General features: G+C 37.6%; 2 protein-coding genes across 3 annotated transcripts in view; one reads left to right on the top strand and one right to left on the bottom strand.

The window, feature by feature from the left end:
- Positions 1-2746: 2746 nt before the first annotated feature.
- On the top strand, positions 2747-5477 carry LOC310741228 (molybdopterin synthase catalytic subunit). Of its 2 annotated transcripts, none has more exons than XM_083568867.1 (5): positions 2747-2886; positions 3381-3500; positions 3952-4105; positions 4247-4370; positions 4904-5474. In XM_083568867.1, exons 2-5 carry the CDS (start codon positions 3386-3388, stop codon positions 4988-4990), a joined length of 480 nt encoding a protein of 159 aa, XP_083424993.1. In that variant the 5' UTR covers positions 2747-2886; positions 3381-3385; the 3' UTR covers positions 4991-5474. The 2 variants fall into 2 exon arrangements, with proteins under 2 accessions (XP_083424993.1, XP_083424994.1); XM_083568868.1 differs by having other exon boundaries at positions 2767-2886; positions 3384-3500; positions 4904-5477.
- A 338-nt stretch (positions 5478-5815) lies between these two features.
- Positions 5816-25163, bottom strand: part of itga2.2 (integrin, alpha 2 (CD49B, alpha 2 subunit of VLA-2 receptor), tandem duplicate 2) — a 33677-nt gene continuing 14329 nt past the window's right edge. Inside the window, exons 4-29 of the mRNA XM_083568681.1 lie at positions 23790-23881; positions 23541-23655; positions 22608-22735; positions 22354-22502; positions 22121-22271; positions 21035-21200; positions 20668-20741; positions 20436-20574; positions 19215-19360; positions 18833-18976; positions 18531-18734; positions 18301-18431; positions 17683-17846; positions 16960-17216; positions 16797-16879; positions 15388-15523; positions 15169-15261; positions 13089-13165; positions 12908-12991; positions 12703-12805; positions 12277-12387; positions 11738-11848; positions 11005-11118; positions 10449-10538; positions 8943-9059; positions 5816-7864 (exon numbers count right to left, since the gene is read on the bottom strand). Coding sequence (XP_083424807.1) covers positions 7781-7864; positions 8943-9059; positions 10449-10538; positions 11005-11118; positions 11738-11848; positions 12277-12387; positions 12703-12805; positions 12908-12991; positions 13089-13165; positions 15169-15261; positions 15388-15523; positions 16797-16879; positions 16960-17216; positions 17683-17846; positions 18301-18431; positions 18531-18734; positions 18833-18976; positions 19215-19360; positions 20436-20574; positions 20668-20741; positions 21035-21200; positions 22121-22271; positions 22354-22502; positions 22608-22735; positions 23541-23655; positions 23790-23881 — 3263 coding nt within the window. The 3' untranslated portion in view covers positions 5816-7780. The remainder of the gene's footprint in view (positions 7865-8942; positions 9060-10448; positions 10539-11004; positions 11119-11737; positions 11849-12276; positions 12388-12702; positions 12806-12907; positions 12992-13088; positions 13166-15168; positions 15262-15387; positions 15524-16796; positions 16880-16959; positions 17217-17682; positions 17847-18300; positions 18432-18530; positions 18735-18832; positions 18977-19214; positions 19361-20435; positions 20575-20667; positions 20742-21034; positions 21201-22120; positions 22272-22353; positions 22503-22607; positions 22736-23540; positions 23656-23789; positions 23882-25163) is intronic.

The following is a 25163-nucleotide window of genomic DNA, read 5'->3' as shown; positions in this document are numbered from 1 at the left end:
GTTTGAGTTAACTTGAGGATGGCTTTCCTTTTGAGTCTGGTTCCTCTCAAGGTTTCTTCTACATGACATCTAAGGGATTTTTTTCTTGACACACGCTCATTAGGGATAAAATTTAAGTACATTGCCAAAGGTTTGTGGACACCTGGTCATAGGTATGTCATCTTCTTTCTGAGCATCGCATTCCATATTTAGTACATACTCTTCCCCTCCACTCTTCTGGGAAGATGTTTCACTAGATTTTAGATTGTGCTTGTGGAGATTTGTCCTTCTGATCAAACCCTTACTATAGACACATAAAAAATTGTTTAACGACTACAAGTGTAATAATATATACAGAAACATACAGAACCAAAAAAAACTATCACAATATAAACTGATTTATGTTTTACTCTACAAAAAGGCATTATTTCCAATTTGGCAACCGGTGTAACTTCAACAGGAGGGGTTTAGAAAGTTGCGGTGGGCGGAGTCAGACTTGGGACTCTTCTCCCACTGACTAAAAATATTTAATTAGGTGAAAAAACTTTTCTGACTGCGAAATTTGGCGCAAGTAACCACAGATGTCCGAAATTAAGTAAGGAAATAATAATAATAATAATAATAATAATAATAATAATAATAATAATAATAATAATAATAATAATAATAATAAAGTATGTAAATATGTGTTTGATATTTACTTCACTCAGGACTGAACATTTGGTTGTAAAGTGCACTTTGAACGCCCTCTAGTGGCCAAATAAGAGCTATGCGTAAATAAGATTAGACATAATGCCTTAAACAATACATCAAAAGTATTCAAACATATTACATCTGCAGCATACAGTGTTTCTAAAATAGGAGTTCTGTTTAAAAAAAAAGTTTTATTTTTTAATTTCACTACAAATTACAGAATTCCAAAAACAATTAAATATACGTCAGTAAAAGCTTTTTGCTCTCTTTTGTCTCCCTCTGCCGGCCAATAGGCGCAACATTACATATGCGCATCATTAACAAATAGAACTCCATTCTCACACAAATAAATAATGATTTAATTTATTTAACCCTTATTTTAAATTATACAATTAATAACACCCACACCCCCCTCCATAAAATCGAAAGAAATTCGTTTATTATTATTGTGAGATAAAATGCAAATATATGTATTTATTTATCTTACGAATTGCAGGTGCGTGTGCTCGTTTATATAAATACCCAAGTTGCTTAAATACAAAATACTAATATAAAATACATCAATATATTAATTACGATTTATTTTAAAAGTAAAGGCGTACATAACAACGGGGAATATTTATTTCCGGGTTCATTGCGACGATATGTTGTTGGCAGATGCGGTCAAATCCCCCTTGGTATATTGCGTTAATTTTTAAACCTACCCGAAATTATTTAACTTTGTAAATATAATATTTAACACAAATGTGTAGGTCTGTAACAAGTTTGAAGAAGTGAACATTATGGATGCATTCTGGTTAAATTCAGCTTGCGTGAGAAATGGATTTTACAACGTTCATATCTGGCAACCCTGAGGAAAAAGAAGCCGCTCGTAATAGCAGTAGGTGCGCGCGCGCCTCAATTAACAACCTCCATTCATGAGTACCGAGGTGATAATAATAAAACTAGCAGCATCAACTTGTGTATAAACAGTTACTTTCTGTCTGTTTGGTGTTTCCACAGCTGCCATTGGCTGCTTTTTTAATTACAGGGGTTGTTTAACATTGCTAGCACCGTGCTAATCCTCCTGTTTTCACTTTATTCAATTCAGGTGACCGTGTTGTACTTTGCTAAAAGTGCTGAATTAACTGGAGTGAAATCGGAGAAGATCCGAGTGATCTCCGAACTGACGAGCCTCCAGCTGTGGCAGGAACTGGAGCAGAAACACCCAAAGTGAGTAAATAAACCATAAAAAACAATAAACAAGAATAAAAACCCACCCGCTTTAAACACGTGGTCATGCAGAGTTCAATGGCGCTGCCGAATTAATGTACGGACACGATTCGAGCTCTATTCTGACGAAACACAATTTATTGTTATTACATAAAGACAGTTTAAATCGGTTATATTTGTTAATTGTTATAACAACAATAATAATTATAGTTCTTCTTTCGGCTGCTCCCATTAGGGGTCGCCACAGTGGATCATCAGTCTCTAACAATAATAATAATTATTATTGTTGCTGTCGTTGTTGCGACATCGTCTTTCTGTTGTTGTTTATTTTATTTTATTTCAGATGTAATGCACATCTGTGGAGTGTTTTATTCCTGTTTGGAATAAATATAAGCCCAAAAAAATTTATTTTGCGCTTGTGAAAGCTCAAAATAAAATTAGAACCTTTGTCTCCCTCTAGCGGCCAAACAAGCGCTGTGCGTGAATACAATTTTACAGAACGCTTTAAAATAATACAGAAAAACCTTTCACACGGTAAATCTGCAGCACATAGTTACCTCAAATTAGATCTAAGTGTGAACAAGACCCCCCTCAAATAATGAAAACTTAACATGCTGCTGTTGTAGTTAAAGCTCTGGGTTACTGAATGAAAGGTCTGGTTTTCACTCCACAGGACTGCCATGCTGCCACTATTTGGCCCTTGAGCAAAGTCCTTAACCATCGCTGCTCCAGGGGCTTCGATCCCACTTTCCTGGCACGCTGGGATATACAAAGAAAGAATTGTTGTAGCATATATGTGACGAGCGAACGGTTTTTTTGTGGTGTGTATTGTATGATCTTAACGTGTAATAATCATCTGCAGACTCGTGGCCGTACGTGAGCAGGTGGTTCTGGCCGTTAGGAGAGAGTACGTGGCTGTGGGTGAGCAGGTTGTGCGTCTGCAGCACGGAGACGAGGTGGCCGTGATTCCGCCGCTCAGCGGAGGATAAATCTTCATCACAGGTTTAATGATGCGCGCACACACACACACACACACACACACACACACACACCTACTTCATTATGCTGTATGAAGCTTTTCGGTCTCACTGCTTCAGGGGCGTGGCTTAGGGAACGTGATGTCACCATGTTGTTTTTCATGTGTTTTAAATCTTCACTTTATAAACAATAACAATAGTCTTACTTGTATTAATTCTCTTGCCGGTTGTTCAAGGAATCGTGTGGTGCTGAAGTATGGAATGGGAGTCATGTTGGTTCACTTTCACTTTCCGGAATCTTCTCTGCTCCAAAACATCCCCAATCCATTAAACTTCCACCTTCATGTGTGAGTGTGGGGGTGAGGGAGTCTGATCACAGACTGATCTTCTCTCCTGTTCAGTGTGGGTGTGTGTGTGGGTGTGTGTGGGTGTGTGTGGGTGTGTGTGGGTGTGTGTGGGTGTGTGTGGGTGTGTGTGTGTGTGTGTGTGTGTGTGTGTGTGTGTGTGTGTGTTGAGCAGCAGTGATGGAGGAAGGACCAGGTCTAGACCTGATTAAACTCACCACAGATAAACTCTCCAGCGATGCCGTGTCGGGGTCGGTGACCTCGTCCTCCTGCGGAGCCGTTTCTTTATTCATCGGTATTTATTATTTACAATTTTTTATTTTCATTTTAACACTTTGAAAATGTTGAAGTCTGATCGCAACATCTGAGCAGCAACGAGACGTGTTTTCGAGTTTAAGCGATGACGGGGAATCAAATTAAGAGTTTATAATGAAGTAAAATTTGATTAATTGGAGCAGTTACACACTTGAGAAGAACAATTACAGGCTGAATGATGTTATAATTCATGCCAGTACTATTAGACTTTATTGTATTTGAAGCATCTAATTATTATATTTGAATATTTGTTGTCCGTCTTGTCTATTAATATACACTCGTTTCTTCAAGTCGATATTTTAAGGAGTCGACTCGATTGTTGAGTCGAATCATTTGATCTGACTCGCTGAACAGGGCCATCACTGATGTTTGTCCGTGTGTATCATGTCACGTGTGTTAGAAATTTCTGATTTGATAAACGTGCATTTCAGGAACAACCAGAGACCATTTCGAGGGAAAGAAGGTCATTCAGCTGGAGTATGAAGCCTACGTGCCCATGGCAGAATCAGAGATGAGGAAGATCTGTGCTGAGGTGAGGAGAAGATGGCCAACGGTCCGACACATCTGCATCCATCACAGACTCGGGTGAGCAGCTGCATCTGATTTATGAGGTCAGAGAAGCGTATCGCTACCAAAATCACAGCTCATCCAGCACAATCTCCGCCTTTATACTTTAGGCCACACCCCCTACCCATGTCTGATCCTGAATTCTTTATTTATATACAGTGTGGTTCCTGTTACTGAGGCCAGTGTGATCATAGGAGTCTCGTCTCCTCACCGCACAGAATCTCTTGAGGCAGTGAAGTACGGAATCGACGCTCTCAAATCCACCGTCCCAATCTGGAAAAAGGTTCGTTTACCATTTTAAACCACAGCGATGCTGGCTTCTGATTGGTTAGAAGTGGTTGATTAATGGTTTATTGGCAGTAGCGCAGGTTTGTAGGAAAAACACTCGTTCTGATAAGTTGTGGTTTCTGTAGTAGCGTCTCATTCACAGGAATTTGCATGTCACACTGTGTGTCGAGTTTCTGGTAAGGAGGTGTTTATGTAACATTTATGGGAAGGGTCTCAAGGTTCAGAGCTGAATCTGGGGTTTTTTTGGTTCTCTTTATAATTTAAACTCCTCCATAGAAATCTGCGAGATCAGAGCTGCGTTTCTGTTCAGATGATGAAACGTACAAAATAAATAAATAAAACCATTTCTTTCAGTACTGTAAAAGAGTTTCAAGATTCCAACAAACTCCAATAGTTTGAGTTTTTTGTGTCGAAGCCTGTAGGCGACAGTAAATCTGCTTCACCCCCCCCCCTTCCCCCTGATTAGTTACCCCTAACAGCAAAGTACTGATTGTTTCATTCATTGCTTATTGTCTTTTTTTTCTTTAGGAGATCTATGAATCCGAGGAGCCATGCTGGAAAGAGAACAGCGAGTGTCTGTGGACAGGAAGTCGTTCCGAGGGGAAAACAAGTTGACCTTCAGACCTTGTAAAAAAAAAGCTTCGGGGCTTTTATCTTTGAATTGGGTCACGAACTTACAGCTTTTGATTGAGACATGTGGCTTCTTTCGTTTGTAATAGTTGAGCAAATGACAACAATATTTGTGTATTTAAGAGACGGTTAAAATCTAAACTAATATCTGATCAGAGTCAGAACTGGAAATGAGCATTTTTGTGGATATAATTTTGTATTTGATTGTATACAATTTTAAATGTAAAGCAGAATGTATATATGCGTAGATCTTTAATCTATTTTCTCAAAAAATGATCAGCTGTCTGCAGATTTAAATAAAACACTGTAGTTATTTCACTTAGTTATTCCCCTAGTGGTCATTTATACTAACTACAACCAATAATATAGAAACTACAGGATTGAAAAAAATAATCCTATTGGTGAAATTTCAGCTATTAAAAAGAATCATACAAAAATCAAAATGTCTCAAATATTGCTGTTTTTTTTACCAGTTTGGGTTCTGACTAAACTTTTGACATATTTCAATATCAGCTGCGATTTAACTTCATATAGAAAACGCAAAGTTCATTATTTTACTCGCAAAAACCCTTTAACTGTAAACACCATTAATTGCAGATCAACAGGAAGTCCATATATGGGCATCTGAGAAGATTTGAAATGATTAAGAAAACAAGTAGATGTAAGAAGATGGATAAGAAAACGAGTGTCTTCACAGCATATATATGATCATGGGATGGAGTGGGATGATGGTGGCTGCTCTTTTGCTTGTGTGACTGAAATTATTTTTTAAACCCTAAAATAAATATCAAATTAAACCACAACAAATTACAGACTTGAATGATTTTTTTTAAAAATCGCCATAAAATGTAAAAATGCTGTTTTCTTTATTATTTTAAGGCAAGAATTTCAATGTACCATTCCCAAAAAAAAAAAAAAAATGAACAATAAAACAATTTGTAAACATTTTTTACAATTTTAAACATTTAGAGCTCTGATGTATAAATGTATAAAAACACATTATAGTCATACAGTTAATATTTCTGTTCTGGAGGGTAAAATCTACTACAGTACATGTTTAACTTGTTGCTCTGTTCTGCGCAGTCTATAAAACAAATAAAAAAATACTCACTTTTACCAAAAATTTACCAAAGTTTGGAATTTTTTAGGTGTAAATAAAAAAAAAACAAAAAAACGTAAAAAATAGAAAAAACAATTAGAAAGGTGAATGTTAACTAGTAGGAAGCCGAGATGTGAATAAAGTGCAGGATAAAGAAACAGAAACAGGATTTAATCGCCAGTGTGTCCCAGTAGTCTACTGAATGTATTCGTTCCTGAGAGAAAAATAAACGAAGAAACGTTTCACAGATAAAATCAACAGTCGAACAACAAACTCACGAATATAAAAAAGTTTTTCCCACATATTTATCTTTATAGATGCCAGTACACAAGAATGACGTTTTATTATTCTGAAAATCGGGATTAATTTTTACACAATTGCTATTTTATTTCTATTTTTATGTTTCAGTGCATCTTTTATAATGATGTACTTCTGTGATATTCACTACATGGATTAAAAGTATTGGGACACCAAACTTTTCCAGCCATATGTGCTTCTTCCCCAAACTGTTAACACAACGTTGAGAACACACACAAAAGTATCAGACGTGTTTGGATGCTGAAGCAGAACATTTTTTACACCATTGTGGCTGAATGAATCTCCACACACTTGGAAATCTAGTGGAACATCTTCCCAGGAGAGTGGAGCTCATTATAAAGTTAAAAGGGGAATAAATGTGGGATGTTAATTTATTTTTTAAAAGCACATACTGATCGTGTCCACAAACTGTATCTGTATATACTAAATATATATTATTATAATATTGTTATACCATTCAGTGACTTATTTTGTTAAAGGTTTGTGAGTTTGTGTCTATTTGAGGTCAAAGTTTTCCATTAAAGCACAGTTTTTAGATGGGAACAGTGTACCTGTATTTAGCTACAAAACTGGTGGGTGTGTGTGTGTGTGTGTGTGTGTGTGTGTGTGTGTGTGTGTGTAGTTTTTAGCCTCGGTTTCGCTACATTATACATTATGTATTGCTTTTTTGTGGCAAATTTTTTAATAATGTACATTTCTTTAAAAGGAAGGATGCTATGAAATGTAAAAAATATATATTCATTTAACCAATTTTACTTTTTCTCTCAGTCGCTTCATATTAATTAGCATTTAATTACTGAAGGTTTTTTTTGATGCTGTTTTGTGATTGCTCGCTCCTGTTTTTTTTTTTTTACACACAAACGCTCTGAAAAGATAAACGAGGCCCAGTGTGCAAACTTTAAAAACTGAAATGTAGAGTTATTGGATATTACGAGAACTTGTGTTCTGCAGGTCCGGGATTGTCTGGGAGAAGGTCAGTGCACTCAACAATATTTCTTTATGGATAATATTTACAGTATCGGGAAATAAATGTAAAAAAAAAAAAAGGGAAAGAAGTTCGTCAGTTTCCCGTTGATTCAGCGACTCGGAGTGAAAGTGAAATTCTCCAGTGTTGGTGAAAGTAAACAGAGGTGGTGAGGAGTTTCCACGGCAGCACAAACAGGACTGTTGTCCGTTTGAGGTGTTTCATATCGCAGATCGTTTCCTGTTGCTGCAGTGTGGTTGAGGTTCTCCTCCTCCTCCTCCTCCTCCTCACTGCTGCTGATCCGATCCCTGAGTCTCTGAGAGTTAGATCTTTGGCTGGAGCTGATCTGAGATCAGACAGTGTTTAATCGGGATCAGTGTGGGTCTCACGTTCTTCACGCGTTCTCCTGTAGTCCTTCTGTTTCTGCTGCCTCATCGTTTCTGCCCAGCTGCTGATATTTACGCTTGAAGAAGCCGAGCTGCAGAGATCACGCCACAGACACACAACATTAATGTACATTTTTAATACATATATGCAATTTAGTCCTTCGACTCGGGAATGGAAAGAGAATAATTTCCGGACTATAAAGCGCACCCTTATATAAGCCGCACCCACTGAATTTTACAAATATTTGTATTTTTAACATAAATAAGCCGCACCTGTCTATAAGCCGCAGTCTACACTAATGTACTTTACACAGGCTTTAACGAAAGACACGTTACACACGGTGTAACGGGTGAAATATGTTGCGCTTCCTTTAGGAGCATAGCGGTATTTTGGGAATAGCCTGCCACTGCATTTTCCGCTATTACTGCATGTGTGTAAGACTGAGGAATATGTCCTTATTATTTTCTGATGCTCATTTCTAAGTTTCTTTGACTAACCCGTAACGCTGTTGCCAAGAATAATAAAAAAGCACGAGTTTTGGAAACCTGTCTGTGTTTATATGATTTCTGTTGTAACTGGAGTTAGCGAGCTCTCCCTTCACCCAGACTCAACACGCTACAACGGCTTGTATCTAAACAGTAGCCGACCAAGAAAGTCATTGTTCACTGTCTTCCTCCTTCCTTTCACAACTATTTTTCTCGGGGAGTTTATCATTTGGCATCGTCGTGCGTTTAAAAAAGACGTTTTGTCTCCCGATGCCGTGCAGCTCAGAACACAGGTGAGGTGCGTTTTTTTGTTTCCGTTCGGAAATTTCATTGGTCTAATGTTATGGGGTTCCGTTTTTTGGCTTGAAGTTTGTGAAACCGGGAAAAACCCAGGAAAAAATTATAAATTAGCCGCTTCGTTGTTTAAGCTAAGGGGTTCAAAACGTGGGAAAAAAGCAGCGGCTTATAGTCCGAAAAATACGGCAAGACAGAAAGGAGGAAATTTCATGCAGGATAAAAGGAACGAAAGGAAAGAATGGAAGATAAAAACAAAGTTTGATAGAAAGAGAGGAGGGTAAAAAAGGAGAAATGGCTACTAGCTAATATAGAGAAAAAAACTAAACAATGAAAGAGAGAGAAAGAATGTGAGGAACACAGGAAAAGTTACAGAAAATGTAACTGTACCTTCCACAACCCTGCGACAGCAGCAGCCAGCAGGAGTAACCCCCCGATCACACTTCCCGCGATCACGCCCACGGGGACGTCCCCTTTAGCACCTGGTTTACTGACTGTCACGTCCACCTGAAATCAGACACCTTTTATACCACATGCTGTGTTCAACTGGGAGCTTTTAGATTTACAAGTAGGAAAAATCAGTTTGAATAGTTTGTTAAATCGTAAAGGAAATGGGCAGATTGAGGGAATTAAAGAAAAAGAGAAGGGGAAGAAAAGAAGGAGTGGACTGGAAGAGGGGAAGGTAGGAACAAATGGTTAGAAAGGAAGGAGTAGGAAAGAAGAAGAAGGAATGAACAAGGAAAGACAAAAAAGGAATGGGAAGAAAAGAAATGTAAGGTGGGATGAAAACAGAAAGAAAGAAAGAAAGAAAGAAAGAAAATAAGAAAACAAGAAAGAAAATGAAAGAAAATAAGAAAGAAAGAAAGAAAGAAAATAAGAAAACAAGAAAGAAAATAAGAAAACAAGAAAGAAAACAAAAGAAAATTAGAAAGAAAGAAAGAAAGAAAGAAAGAAAGAAAGAAAGAAAGAAAGAAAGAAAGAAAACAAGAAAGAAAACAAGAAAATAAGAAAGAAAGAAAGAAAGAAAGAAAGAAAGAAAGAAAGAAAGAAAGAAAACAAGAAAGAAAGAAAACAAGAAAACAAGAAAGAAAACAAAAGAAAATAAGAAAGAAAGAAAGAAAATAAGAAAGAAAACAAGAAAACAAGAAAGAAAACGAAAGAAAATAAGAAAGAAAGAAAGAAAGAAAGAAAGAAAGAAAGAAAGAAAGAAAACAAGAAAGAAAACAAGAAAGAAAATAAGAAAGAAAATAAGAAAGAAAGAAAGAAAGAAAGAAAATAAGAAAGAAAGAAAGAAAATAAGAAAGAAAACAAGAAAACAAGAAAGAAAACGAAAGAAAATAAGAAAGAAAGAAAGAAAGAAAGAAAGAAAGAAAGAAAGAAAGAAAGAAAGAAAGAAAACAAGAAAGAAAACAAGAAAGAAAATAAGAAAGAAAATAAGAAAGAAAGAAAGAAAGAAAGAAAGAAAGAAAATAAGAAAGAAAGAAAGAAAGAAAGAAAGAAAGAAAGAAAGAAAACAAGAAAGAAAACAAGAAAGAAAATAAGAAAGAAAATAAGAAAGAAAGAAAGAAAGAAAACAAGAAAGAAAGAAAACAAGAAAGAAAATAAGAAAGAAAGAAAACAAGAAAGAAAATAAGAAAGAAAGAAAGAAAGAAAGAAAGAAAGAAAGAAAGAAAGAAAGAAAGAAAGAAAGAAAAAAGAAAGAAGGAAAGAAAGAAAGAAGGAAGTAATCAGTGCTAATTGTGAAGCTCATTAGCAGTAAAATCTCATGTACAGTAACAGAAACACTTCGTTTCTCAGCCTGTTTCATCGTTTCGTGTTTCAGCTGAAGATTTTCAGTATTTTTTGTAGTGAAAATGTAGTAAATATGAGCGAAATATAAAACAATGTATTTCCTACCGTCACTTCTTTGTGGGCGATGACGAGTAGATCATTTTGAGACGTTTTGATCTGAGCGTTCACGTTTAATACCACCGACTGGAAATCAGCCTGGGTGGGGGAGGGGGTGGGGAGGATAGAGAGAGAGAGAGAGAGAGAGAGAGAGTGTGTGTGTGTGTGAAACACACAAAAAATGCTCTTCTTTTTGTTTGTTTTAACCTTGAAAAAGGGTTGCCAGATTGGATAATTATCTGTGACAATTCATCAGGAATAATCTCTCAAACAGATTTAATTTAAAAACAAAACATAGATTTGTGTACGTTTTCATTTATATCACAAATATCAAATCTTATATAGTGTTAATAATAACAATAATGACATTTATTAGAAATCTAACAATTAGAACAAATTATAATATTGTGTTAATAAAGTAACAGTATGTAATACAATTTCTGACTCTAATTAAAGTAATTAAATGACAATTTTTAGTGTTAATGGTAAATTAATTCTATGTAATAAAATCACAATTATAATTATATAATTAATAATAGTTATATTCATTTATTTTTCTATAAACCTTCAGAAATGTTCCGTTCCAGATTCGTGCAGACACGCTGATGATATACTCGCTTTTCACGCTCAGGTCTTTCAGCACACACTTCAGCTTCTTACATACGGCTGAGGCACAGTTCTGAGGAGAACACACACACACACACACACACACACACACACACACACACACACACACACCATTCAGAATCTCTATTACTTCTGTGATGACTTCAAATAAAAAAAAAAAAAGAGGTGAATCTCAAAAAAGTAAAGACATGAAGGAAACAGAAAGTAAGAGTGATGGAATAAAAAGAATAGAAAACAATTTTAGAGAGAGAGAGAGAGAGAGAGAGAGAGAGAGAGAGAGAGAGAGAGAGAGGGGGGGAGGGAGTGAAAAGAGGAAATAAATGACAAAAGAAACAACGATTTATTAACAAGGAAAGGAAAAAAGTATTGAAAAAAGCAATAAAAGGAATACGCAAAAAATAAAGAAATTAATAAAACCAATGAGGGAGGAAAGAAAGAAAGAAAGAAAGAAAGAAAGAAAGAAAGAAAGAAAGAAAGAAAGAAAGAAAGAAAGAAAGAAAGAAAGAAAGAAAGAAAGAAATCAATAAATCAATGAGGAAAGAAAGAAAGTAAGAAAGAAAACAAAGAGAAATTAATGAACAAAAAAGGAAAGGAACGAGGAAAAAAGAAAGAGGGAATGTGAGGAAGGATAGGAATGAGAAAAGAAAGGATGAAGGTACACAGACACTGACCAGGTGACTGGTTCCTCTGAAGCTCTTCTCAGTGAATGTGGCAGTGTATTCCTTCTGTCCGATGTTAAACGGGTCGATCAGCCCATTAATGTCACACTGAACATCACGCTGCTGTCTCACACACACACACACACACACACACACACACACACACACACACACACACACACACACACACACACGGAAAAAGAAATTATAAAAATGTCGTCATGTTTTTGACAAACTCCCAGAAAATACAGTGAGATTTTGATTAAAATGCAATAAAGTTGGAGAAATAAAATCGGTGAGCTTTTTATCCGACAGTATGAAGATTCAGAAGTGGAAGAAGTGAACAGTGAATTTGCTGATCAGTTTCTTCTGAACCATCTCATCCGGACAGGTAATGATGATGCAGATGTTCTAACCCGTCTAATTAATGAACTTCAGTGAGCGTTTATAGGATTTACGATGAGAAACATCACCTGACTAACAGCATCTGATATGATGAGGTGATGAAAGTCTGACCTTGAAGAAAATGTTCTTATGTTCTTGGTTCTCACCGGTGTGGCCTCGACTGATGTTATATACAGCAGCTGATTCCCTGATTTGGTGCTCGTGGGCAGAGATACATCCATGTAAACCAAACTGACTGGAAAAGCTGCTCCAGATACCTACAATGAAGAAAAAATACACCTCATCACTACATCAACCTGCACAGGATCTCAAATCACACAGCGATGAACGATAACACCAGTAGCACCATTTCATCCAGATCATTACATAGAAATGGAAAAATGCATCTTAATTGGTTTTATCTAAAATACCCAGGAGGCTCACATGCTTCAGTCAGGATTAGAAGAAGGTTAATTATCCTTTATCTAATGAGTGTGAATAGTGGAAGGTGATTGGCTGGAAGGAGTTCAGGTGTGAGTTCAGAGTGTTGAACACACAGGTAGTTTGTGAATTGAATCAGCAGAAGCACTGACCTTGAGATTGAACTTGAACTCTGGACCGATGTCACTATACGTCTTTATGGGGTTTATTATTTCATCCTTTTCTTCAAGTAAATACACATCCAGGTTTGCTTCTCTGTTAAAAAAATAAAGACGTTTCTAATTTTTGATAATTTTCCCTTTTTTTTTGTACTGATGTTTATAATTCAGCAGCTCCTCAGCGGGTTTATCATCAGACCTGCTCAGGATGATCTCTGTCTGGTACTGGATAGAGATCATCAACGTCTCAATGTTATCTTCTGGAGTTTCCTCTTTACTTTCACTGCAAATGACATGAGCAATAATTAAAGCAGCAGCTGCAGCAACTGAAATCCTCTGTTATTATTTTATATTCTGGAGAAAATGTTTTTATTTCTTACCTCTGGGCTTCAAAAACCACTTTGACTTCCTTTTGTAACTGAGCCAGATTGAAGTCAAAACTGATCTCGAATGTCACCTGAGACAAGACGCAAAACTCATAATAACCACAATAATCATGCATTCATGTACACAGAAATGTAGTACCTCGAAATCAAAACCGAATTCACTGCAATAACCACAACATCGAATATATAAATAAGACCTTATTTGGCTGAAAAAAGCAAACTACATGGTCTACATGGCAAAATATTTGGACTATAATACAAAAATGTCTGGTGTATAAAAGATCCAATTGAATGAGCATTGGCTCAGTCCCATGAAGATGTTGCTTCAAGCCCCAGTTTGGTCTCAGAAGGTTTTGTTTTTGAAAACAGTGGTTTTATACTATACACGATTCCTCGATCACATTCCAACAGAATATCATTTACCCAGGATGGTTTCTTCCTGGAATGTACCATCATGTTTGACTCATTTACATGACTGCCAGCTAACGGAGTAAACAAATCATAACTGAAGTAGAAACCTAATGGGGAACCTGGTGCTTTAGATGATTATATGTTTGATGCTCGAATCAGCTACTCCTAGGTCTAGACCAAACAAGTCTTCATCATTAAGCTAAGTGTGTAATTATACAACCTCCACCTGGAGCTGTTGATGGTGAAGTGGTCAGAGTTGTGGTTTCAGCAGGTGGAGGTTGTTAAGTCTCCTTGGTGTACCTCATGTTCGTAAGAGAGAGTTTTAAATGTCAGGTGGGTTCAAATTCATTTATTAAGGCAAACGTCCAATAAGTAGAATCTACACACCAACTCCAGAATGGTGTAGTGGTTACCATCATGATCTCTGGTCCGTGAGATCCCTGGTTCAAATTTCAGCTTTTTCTTTAGTTTATTTAACTCGGGGTTTAAAAGAGAAAAATGCTACAAAACAACAGTCTATTATGAGCTCATGCGGCTCAACTGGATGAGCTTCACCACTGGTGTAAGAGGTTTGCTGGTTTAAACTCCAGCCAGGTCTCCAGGATATGATGCATAGATGTTTCTGAAATTAGAGAACAAGGTCTGAGGTGGCATGGAAAGTTGAAGGTACCAAGTTGGGTGTTCCATGAGATTGGGGGGGAGGTAATATCCAGGCAGGTGCCCCCAAGGTGTGGTCTTTTGCATATATGGTAAAAAACCTCTCAACCTTGCCTTTGAAGCACCATTTACTTCAGCTCCTCTTCTGCTGCTCTTCTTTACCCTCTACAGTGAGAGGCAGGGACACTCCCACAGAACCACCAAGTCATGAGGCAAGTGTCATTGAGGGCTTTTACTAAAATATATGAATTTAGAGCTTGAAAGGTTGCTCAGTGCTGCCTTGCTGTTTGGTCTGGGAACTGCAGTTGTAAAGACAAATGCGAACCCTGTCGCTCGACTTATCATTGACAACTACCACAATTTCTTAGCAGTATCATCTCTAATGAACATGTCACCACCAGCTTCCTGAGGCACTTTCAACACCCTCCTTTTTACCTGGACTAATCAAGCCTTACCCAAAAACAAAGCTCTGTGCATTATAATGATGCTGATTATGGAACGCTCAGTTTTGATGCTACAATTTTACTTCTAGTCTATTGCTTACTGCACTCAATTACCGATATATCACCCTCCAGTGCATTTGCACTTGTCATGCTGTCCTGTATTTGTACTGCATGTAGTTCGGTTTACTCTATTGTTATTGTGTCGTTATATGAAGCAACAACAATAAAATAATTTAATTAAAGGCCCGGAGTTTAGCGCTCTATGTTGCCCCCTATTGGATTTAGAGAGTAGCACTTTTTCAAAATGTAACTAATCTAAGAACAGAAGCTCTCATATAGCTATAATAATAATAATACTAAAATTAATAATAATAAATACATTTATGCATGTACTTCTCCTTATCTATTGTTCTATGTTTTCATTTTTGCAATGTTGAATTTTTTCAGCTTGGATTCTTGTGTCTTTTTATAACTTAGGAAAAATAAGCACATGCCTCCTAAATGCCTCATGAAGATGTGATTGTTATACACACACACGTGTAAAGTGAGTCAGAGAGTCTCACCGACTGGTCGGTCCTTAACGCTGGATATCCAACTTGACACGCGACCGATTCAGTGTCTTGACTGGAGGTGCATTTGACCTCAGTACCATCGCTCTGGTGGGAAAAAAAAAGAAGCTCAGAGCAGAAAAGAAGTAGTAATTATGCTGGCCTGGTGAAAGAAAGAGAGTGATATGACTAATTCTACACAAAAATACAGAGGGTGAAGCGGGTCAGACGTACAGGCTGCGAAACGGAGGAGTAAAACAGGTTGCTGGAGTAACGCGCTGTCACTCGGGTGTTGTACGCGTTTTCCTTCCTGTTCATCACCGTCACGGACATCACCAATCTTCTGTTGTTATTACTTACTAACAAGTAGCTACGAGGAAAACAGAAATGAGAATTTATTCACCAGGCGTTCTTTAACAACACGTTTCACAGACACGCAGCTGGATTTTATTATCCAGGCATCACGCAATCGAGTCCGCAACACGACTCCATCAAGTTCTCACTTGAAATGGGTGTGTCTGGCAAAAGTGTCTGATCTTAGAGTGAACTGCTAAATTATTGGCACAAAAGAAAGGGAGAGGGGAAAAAAACAAGTGCAAAAAAACCCAAAACAACAATTACAAGCTCTTGCTCAAGCTCGGTTGTTCATCTCGTGCCAATAATTTTACAACCAGAAATATTACACCACTTCTGAGAAAAGAAATTCCCCAAAATATAATAATAATTTATTTATTTATTTTTTTTTTTTTATCAAATTCATTGTTTTTTTGCAAATTTTTACAAAAAGTGCCAATTCTGTAGCACGTGATCTAATTAGACGTTTATGAGGGGCAGACACGGCTATTAGACTGTAAAGGACATTTGCAAAAACACACATCTGACGTTTTACAGGCAGCTTTCAAGAAGAAAACATCACATCGTGTCCTTTTCACACAATCAACAGATTGTATAGATTTGTATGCACACTATGTTAAAAAAGTTTGTGGACACCTGAGCGTAAGATTGCTATGTGCTTTTTAACATCTCATTCCACTTTTAGTCCATATTTACTGTTATAATAAGCTCCACTCTTCTGGAAAGATGTTCCATGAGTTTTGTGTGCATTCAGATACCAGAGTGTTAGTAAAGTCAGGAACTGATTTAGGTGAGAAGGTGAGGAGGTCTGTGGTGCAGTCAGCATTTACATTCATCGATTGATTAATAGGTTTGGAGATTTATAGCAGGAGATCTTCCACTCCAATTCATGCTGGAACAGGTTTGGGTCTCATAGTTCAAGTGAAGGGAAAATTTCCTTCTACTATATCCAAAGACGTCCGATACAATTGTGAATCTCCAACTTTGTGATTCTGATGTAGCCTTTTAATGAGCCCCGATCTAAATCCTATCCAACATCTATGGAACGTGCTGAAACATGCAGCTTGGAGAATGTAGCCTTCAAATCTGAGACGGCTGGAGCAGTTTGCTCATTATTACAGATGAAATCATTTGTGGTGGTTCTTTTTTCTTGAAGGGGAACCAACAGATGTCTGTACTGTATGTTTATTCAGTATTTACTTAGAAATCTGATATATATATATATGTGTGTGTGTGTGTGTGTGTGTGTGTGTGTGTGTGTGTGTGTGTGTGTGTGTGTGTGGTTGTACCTGGTAGGTGGATCTTCCTGCACGCTTAACACCAGGTCACTGTAGCACACCTCATCAGTACCACAGTCTTTAGAAAATGGTATCTAAATGGAAGAAAGAAACACCATCTTTAAAAATGTACAAAACTAACGAACACGTGACCAGGCTGGAACGTGTTGCTCACAAAAAACTCCCATGCGGTGGGACTGAAGGCGTCCAGGACAGGGTTTGAATCCGGCTGCTGAAGTCTGATGTCGACTCTGACGGCCATGGGGTTGACGAGATCAAGAGCTTCCTGAACGTTCACCTGATGTTCCTCACACGTCTCAGCTGTGGAGACGCTGACGTCATGCTGGATTACTCGATCCGAGTTCATGAAGTGAGCCCTTGAGACTCGGGACGACTTCAGGTCAGCGTCCAGGGTCAAGTTGTACTTAATCGCTAAAATACAGGGTTATGTTTAATCACAATCACAGTGCAAATGCAATTTATTGATCAATTCGGTTTCATTATCTTTATTATTTTTCCAGTATAATAAATTAATTTATCACCAGCCTATATGGAGAAACTTTTCTAAAGTTACATCTTTTACATCTGACTGCTACACTGACACTGGAGACTCCTTCCTTAAATGTTAAATAAACCAATATTTTTAACATTTATAACAATATTTTAAGAAAGTCCAACCGTATCGATGATTACGCATCGTTTTATAACGATTTCTATGGATTACTAAATTACTATGGAAACCACTGTTTGATCGTTCCAATTGAAATTTCGGACCAATCAGAATTCAGCTGCACTGAACCGGCATTTTAAATGATTTGATGTGAAAAAAAAAAATATATATTTGATTCTGTATAAAAATAAATCTGTAGCAAATACAGAAATAAGACTAAGGACATACCTGCAGGTCCAACCTGGTTTAACGGTTTAAACGTTGCCCTCAGGCAGATTTTGGCTTTAAAACAGGAAACCATCCGTCCATTGAGGATGCACGGTTTGCTCAGGACGCTGATCCGGTCCGGGGTGAACGTGACCTTGGCAGTCACCAACGCCACTGCTCTGGACCTGAAACCACACGCCACAGAACCCTGTAAACACCACAAGTCAAAACCAGAGTCTAATTTGTACAATATTTTTAATTCATACATTCGTTTATAAGTTTATTCTTATAGAGACTTGAGAACAAAACCGGCCACTGTAGTTATAAATCATTGTAAAAAACTGTATATATATATATTAACCATCATTAAGATGAACAACCAAGAGGATGGATTTAATGTTGTACATCTGTGAACAGTTGATAAACTTATCAGTTTCGTAATTAATAATGACTGAAGATCCAGTGATGAGGATGAAGAAAGGAAGAAAGTCACAGGGAGTTTTTCCCCTCTTTCCCGTCTCCTCTGGATTGCACATAAAGGATAGACTTTCATGGACAAACTCCTCTGTTTTCATAAAACTTTATATTTTGTTATATGTTTATTATATGAGAAATATTTCCCACTATAGAGATTCTCACCAGAGCTGAAACACTTTTCCATAACTCCCCACTGAGACATCTGGGATCGAGTCTCCATTCAGATCTTCACTGGCATCTAAAGAACGTCCGAAGTACCTCAACCCCGAATCCAGTTTCATGGCAAGAATTTTCTGCACATTTTAAAAATATAAAATATATATAGTGTTTTTGGACAAATTTTCTAAACACAAACCGATGACTTAATCAGGTTCAGGTTAGAGCGGTTCTACCTGTGAGCTCTGCTTCCTGACGCTTCGTGCTTCTCCGTTAAAAATATAAAGAGCTCCCTGGCCGTTCTCCTCCAGCGGTGCTCCAACCACCACATCATTTAAGTCATCCTGGTTGAGGTCCGGAGCTGCGGCAATGGCCATTCCGAATCGGGCGTTCGCCAGCGGAGAAGAACCTTCCAGGAACCCCTGGCTACTCAAGAACCCCTGAAGACACATAACAAAACAAGAACTTTAGAGAGAACGTTTCCAGTTTTTTGCCGTGATATCACTGAGTTCGGGCAGTGTTTTTATTTAAGGCTTACGTTGGTAATGGAGAAGACGTACACTTTGCCCATCTCCTTCTTCTCATCGCTCATGTACATCGGAGCTCCAACCAGGAGAATGTCCGTAACACCGTCACGATTCACATCCAGGGGGCAGAGCACACTTCCGAAGTACGATCCGATCTGCAAATCATTCCAGAAAAACATGGTTAACTTTAATAACAATTATTTCCGCTTCTCATTTATGCTACAGCAGCTTTCTGTCTTCATTAAACTTCTTCCATAAACGTTTACATAAAAGTGTAATCTCCTGTGAATTTATCCACCATCAGGGTGAACGAGCGGTTACTATAGAAACAATAACTTTGAATGTAAAATAAATCAACACAACTCAGTGACATGAAAGCAGGATGTTATTGACCTGATCTCCTCTTTGTGAGTGTCGGATTTCGGGTTTTCTCTGCTGATTCAGCGTGTACACCACCACCTGGCCGGTGTGATTGGAGCGGGGAGCACCAGCCACAAAGTACTCAGTGGAATCACTATTTAGTGTAGTCACTGCGTATCCTACACACACACACACACACACACACACACACACACACACACACACACACACACACAGAGAGGAAAATGACAACAACAGTAAATACAAACATGAACGAAGCGTTTAGTGTGTTTCTGCTACAGGTAACATCACCAGCTTGTCTTCCTTATACAATTACAATCTTATACAAGTTATCATAAAAATACCTTCTCTGTATACATGTAGATTATTATAATGTGAAGGTTATTACATTTTTAATACATATGATTTTATATCAGCTTCACATTTTAGATATTATATTAAAGTTTTCCAAAAAAATCGTGGATGTGTATTTTGTAAGGAAAGTAATGCTTTTAAAAGCATGTCATTTTTAAATTAATGTCTTAAATTATTATTGGCTCACAAATGTTTCTGAAAACTTTTGCAAAACATTATAAAATAAATGCCTGTCTTTCTGTCTGTCTGTCTGCCTGCCTGCCTGTCTGTCTGTCTGTCTGTCTGTCTGTCTGTCTGTCTGTCTGTCTGCCTGCCTGCCTGTCTGTCTGTCTGTCTGTCTTTCTGTCTGTCTGTCTGTCTGCCTGCCTGCCTGCCTGCCTGTCTGTCTGTCTGTCTGTCTGTCTGTCTGCCTGCCTGCCTGCCTGCCTGCCTGCCTGCCTGCCTGCCTGCCTGCCTGCCTGTCTGTCTGTCTGTCTGTCTGTCTGTCTGTCTGTCTGTACAGGTAGAGGTCCAGAGACATCTTATACAATTGTGTGCCTCCAAATTTGTGCTAACAGCACAAAAAACATATGTTGTCCCAATACTTTTGTGTGTGTGTGTGTGTGTGTGTGTATATATATATATATATATATATATATTGCTTTACTGTAATTTATAATAAAAAAATACTATATACACAAATAAGACAATCAAAAGTCTGCTTTCCCAATATCTTTGTCTATATATTGTATTTGCTCTATAATCTATAATCTTATTATAAGAAAAACTATATACACAAATCAAGATATTTTGCCATTGTTTTGCGAATAAAAAAGAGAATCTACAGAACACAATCCATTTTGATCCTGATGTGTAATTTATGGAACCTGAGCCACTCACCCAGGAGGGAACTGTGGTTTTTATCTTCAAGTATTCGCTCAAAAGTTTCTTTGGGGAAAATATCTGATTTCTGAGCAGTTTTATGCACCACGGTTCCGGTCCATCCGTACGCTCCGACGGCCCCCAGCATCATCTCGTCCTGCAGAGACACCACACCAGAGAAAGGAGTGTCAGGAACATACATAAGATTTATTTATATATATATATATATATAATTTTGTTCTTTGTTCACCTCGTTCTTGGTCTTGTGTGCACTGAATCCGACCTGTGACATTTCCATCTGAAATTCACCACCTATACCTGTGCCTGTGGGGAAAAAAAGGAATATATAATATCCATTTATTTATGTACTCACGTTTGTTGCCAGATATTTAGACAATATAGCGGTATGTTGAGTTATTTTCAGAGTACAGTAAATCTGCACATTGACTACTCTAAAATATATACAAGTTTTATTTCTATAATATTGTCCTTTGAGAGCATATAATAAAATAGTTGCTGAAATATGAGGTATGTATAATATGTATAAAATGTATGAATACACTGATTTCTAAATCCAGTGTTAGATTTTGATGCACAATTTGACCAAAATGGTATACCTTCGATATTGAAGATCCGATCTCCCAGAGTTCCTGCAATCTCCAGCAGTGCCTCTTCAGCAGACACATTGAAATAGAATTTATCAGAAGGATTGCTGGCTATTGACTTGATTTCCTCAACCAGTTTTGTGCTGTCAATGTTGTTTCTTATGTAGTACCCGAGCACCTAAAGTTAAAAAAATAAAAGTGGGATTTGAGGCCCAGATGAAGTTCATTTGTGAGTTCAGGTTTCTTCCTTATGAAGTCTCAGAGTTTTTTCTTAACTTAATCATGAGGGATAAACTATATTTATATATATATAAAACCTATAGGCATATATATATTTGGCAGATGCCCGTATCGAGTGGGACTTACATTTATACCACTTGAGCAGTTAAGGGGTTAAAGGCCTTGCAACAAAAGCATCTAAGTGGGTGGTTGGATTTAAACTAATGACCTTCTGATCAGAAATCCAAAATCTTAATCATTGAGCTACCTCTCTCCTAGATTTCTGTAAAGCTTGAGGTCTTGTCGATTGTTAACAAACACTAAATTTAACTTAACTGACTTGATTGTATTTAAATGATTTTAATGATATAACTGTAACGGTCAAAATAGGTCATTAAATTATGCATTTATGAATAAATACATGCCAACCCTGACTTTTGACCATAAAACAGATAAACAATGGAAATATTTTATTTCCCCTTCGCAGTAAATGAAATAAACAGTTTACGGGCTGAAAACCTGGTAATTAGCAGCTCCTTCGTTTTCTCCGAAATCCCATACATAACCAAACATGCAGTAAAGTGCTTCCTATGACTGCTTTGTCAGTAAAAAAAAAAAAAAAAGAGTGGAAAAATTAAGAAACTGAAGGATAAAATAGAGAAAAGTAATAAAATAGAACTTTATCCCCTTTTCAGGTCTCTTATCACTGTAAAACTGGCACACAAATTGCATAAAAAAAAAAGTCGCCAAACTGTAACCTCCTGGCAGAGGTAACCAGGTGATAGCTACAAACTCCTGATACTAGGTGCATAAAAATCCTTCAAAGAAATCCTGAAACAAAAGCCGTAAAAGCACCAGAGCATTACGAGTTGTACTCACAGCGATGCCGAAGCGAGTGATGTGGTCTTTCTCACACGCCGGAATAACCTTGTCTCTCTTGGAGTTATCATGTGACTCTCCATCAGTCACCACCACCATCACTTTACTGGCCCCAGGACGTCCGCCTTTTGACGCCAGAAAAGCGTTTGTCCTGAAACAAACACACACACCCGTGAAAACAACATCTGACGTCTCCAGTCCGGATCAGACGAGATCGGCGAGATCAGACATACCTGGCGTATTCGATCGCTTTGAACGTGTTCGTCTCGGTTCCACCTCTCTGAGTAATCTTTGAAGCTGCATCCACGATCGAATCTCTGGTCTTATACGTGTTCATATTGAACTCCATCACGGGATCGACGCCATACTGAACGATGCTGACCTGCTCCGACATCAAATCATACAATCAGTAATAATAATAAGAAATAAATCATCCTGTCACCAGACACAAGCGATGATATTTATAATCTTGAGTTCTGGGACATGCCTGAGATTGCTGAGGTCCGATATCAAGGTGTCCTAAGAGCTTCTTAAGAAAATTCACAACAGGAGGCCAGGGATAAATACTGTTCGATCCGTCCAGAACAATAGCGATGTCCATTGGGCCACCGCAAGCTGTGGGTTTATCAAACAGATTAAACATAACAGTTCAGACTGCACACTATCTATCTATCTATCTATCTATCTATCTATCTATCTATCTATCTATCTATCTATCTATCTATCTATCTATCTATCTATCTATCTATCTATCTATTTGTCTGTCTGACTTTCTGTCTGTCTGCCTGTCTGCCTGTCTGTCTGTCTGTCTGTCTGTCTGTCTGTCTGTCTGTCTGTCATATGGTGATTTTAATAAATGGCTTAAGGCACAAGATCAATTTTACAAACTTCGGAACAAAAGAGAAATAAATGAGAAACTTTTCAAAAAAGGGCATGAGAAGTTAACACCAAGTCTCATTACTAGTCTAATCTTCTGGCACTACTTTCTCTGTGTGTGTGTAATTCAGAGCAGCAGAATTATAGCTGTAACGAGGCGTGTATCTAAAATAAACATAAATCGTTATTTCGATCCATTCAGTCAGTTTTGCTCTGCAAACATCAATTACAGCTTTAACTCGCCCATGCTGCGAAGTGATCAAGGTATAAGGTGATAAACCACAACTAGGTGTGAGGTTTTACACCATTACTAGCCTTTCCGTTTCACCTCGGGCCGTTCTTCTTCTTCACCTCCACATCATGCAGTAACATCCTATGACACCTCACACCTCACACCTAGCTGCGGATTCGCTCTTACTAATATGAAGCATTTTACATCCTAAACTGAACCCTAATTCAGCTTATTAACAAAGTTTTAATGTAAAATGTGAAGAAGTGTGTGTATGAGAAAAAGGAGAAGATGAGCGAGAGATCAGTGTCGTACTTTGTAGAGCGGGAGAAAACACCGTTTGTGGACTGAACTGAGAGCTCACTTCTGCACACACTCCTGTGGAGAAATACTGAGTACCACAACCCTGAGCCCAGAGAGGACCGCATGTCTAAACACACACACACACACAAACACACACACACACACACACACACACACACACACACACTTAACAAATCTGTACACTAAATAAAGACCACATTGTGTCATTTCGGGGCCGCTGCATTCCTGCGGCACGTTTACCATAAATCCGTTGTTTTTGGGTTTTCGCATCAGGGTCAGACCCAGACTCATGTTAACGTTGATGTTCTGTACGTTCGGTATGTTGACAGAGTCTGAAAAACAAAATAAAAAGACAGAAGAGCGGTTAAAACGTATAGCATGTGGACATCATAAATCATCACCATCATCCATTACAGATCACTGCATCCGCTCGGCTGAATTCAGAGGAATGCTCTTTGTTAACTGTAGAGCAGAATTACGTCATTATGAGATTCTGACCCTGCACTTCAATTCTTAATGCTTTCCTGCTGTAGCAGTTCGACTTCTTATGAATCTGTTGTTATAGAGCATTATAATATGCTATATATATCCTACAAAATCCTGTATAATGCTCATAAGATGATCATATGTAAGAATAAGATATGTCTAACCACCGAGTAAGTAAGTAGGTAAATGCTATATATATGAACTACATCATTCAGACTTCCCCTAAGTAGTTCAGCGCATTATAATGTTACATACATGTGTTACATGGCCTACATAAGCAATCCTGTTTAAATAGCCTGCATAAAACTGCATCATCAACAGTTCATTCCATTATAAGGTGTTATACAGTCCACGTAATCCTGTATAAACACTCATTGCATTATAACGCATTAAAAAAGGCTACATAATCCTGTATAAACATTTAAAAACGGTTCATTGCATTATAATGTGTTATGCAGTTAATTGCAATATAACGTTACAGCTTATATCCTACATAATTTTGTGCACACATTCAATTGCGGTTTATACATTGGTATATAGCATACATAATCCTGTAGACACATTCATAAGTAGTTCATTGCATTATAATGTGATATATCGCCTACATAACCCTGAATAGACAAGCATAAGTGGCAAAATGCGTTAATGTGTTTAAAGCTTTTAGTTATTATTATGAATGCTATATAATCATTCATAAACCATTGTTTAATACTTTTAAAGGTTAAAGAGCCTTTAGACAGGATTATGTATACAGCACAAACACACAAATTCAAACCGAGTTGTATATATAAAGACAAGCAGCGCCGAGTCGTTTGGCTACTCAGTTGTTTGTATGAATAAATTGCGTGTCTGAAGCTGCTGTTTTAAGACTTTTTCCACCAAAACCTGCAGTATTGTAAATCATGACAAAACCATCTGTGCATTTCTGTGGGTTCGTACGCAACTCACAGACTTTTAGACATCAAAGTTGAAAAAAATTTTACGAGGCTTTTACGAGGCTGTGGAGCTCCGTATCAGCTGGGAGACCTGAGAGTGTCTGAGAGTAACATGGTTTATCTCACAGCTTGGATCTAGACTGTCATCTGATGGGGTCTCAGAGCTGAAGTACAAACAACTCAAGTGTGTATT

Source organism: Silurus aristotelis (assembly GCF_946808225.1).
Source record: "Silurus aristotelis genome assembly, chromosome: 18".
Lineage (NCBI taxonomy): Eukaryota > Metazoa > Chordata > Actinopteri > Siluriformes > Siluridae > Silurus > Silurus aristotelis.
This window is presented reverse-complemented; position numbering and strand designations above follow the sequence as displayed.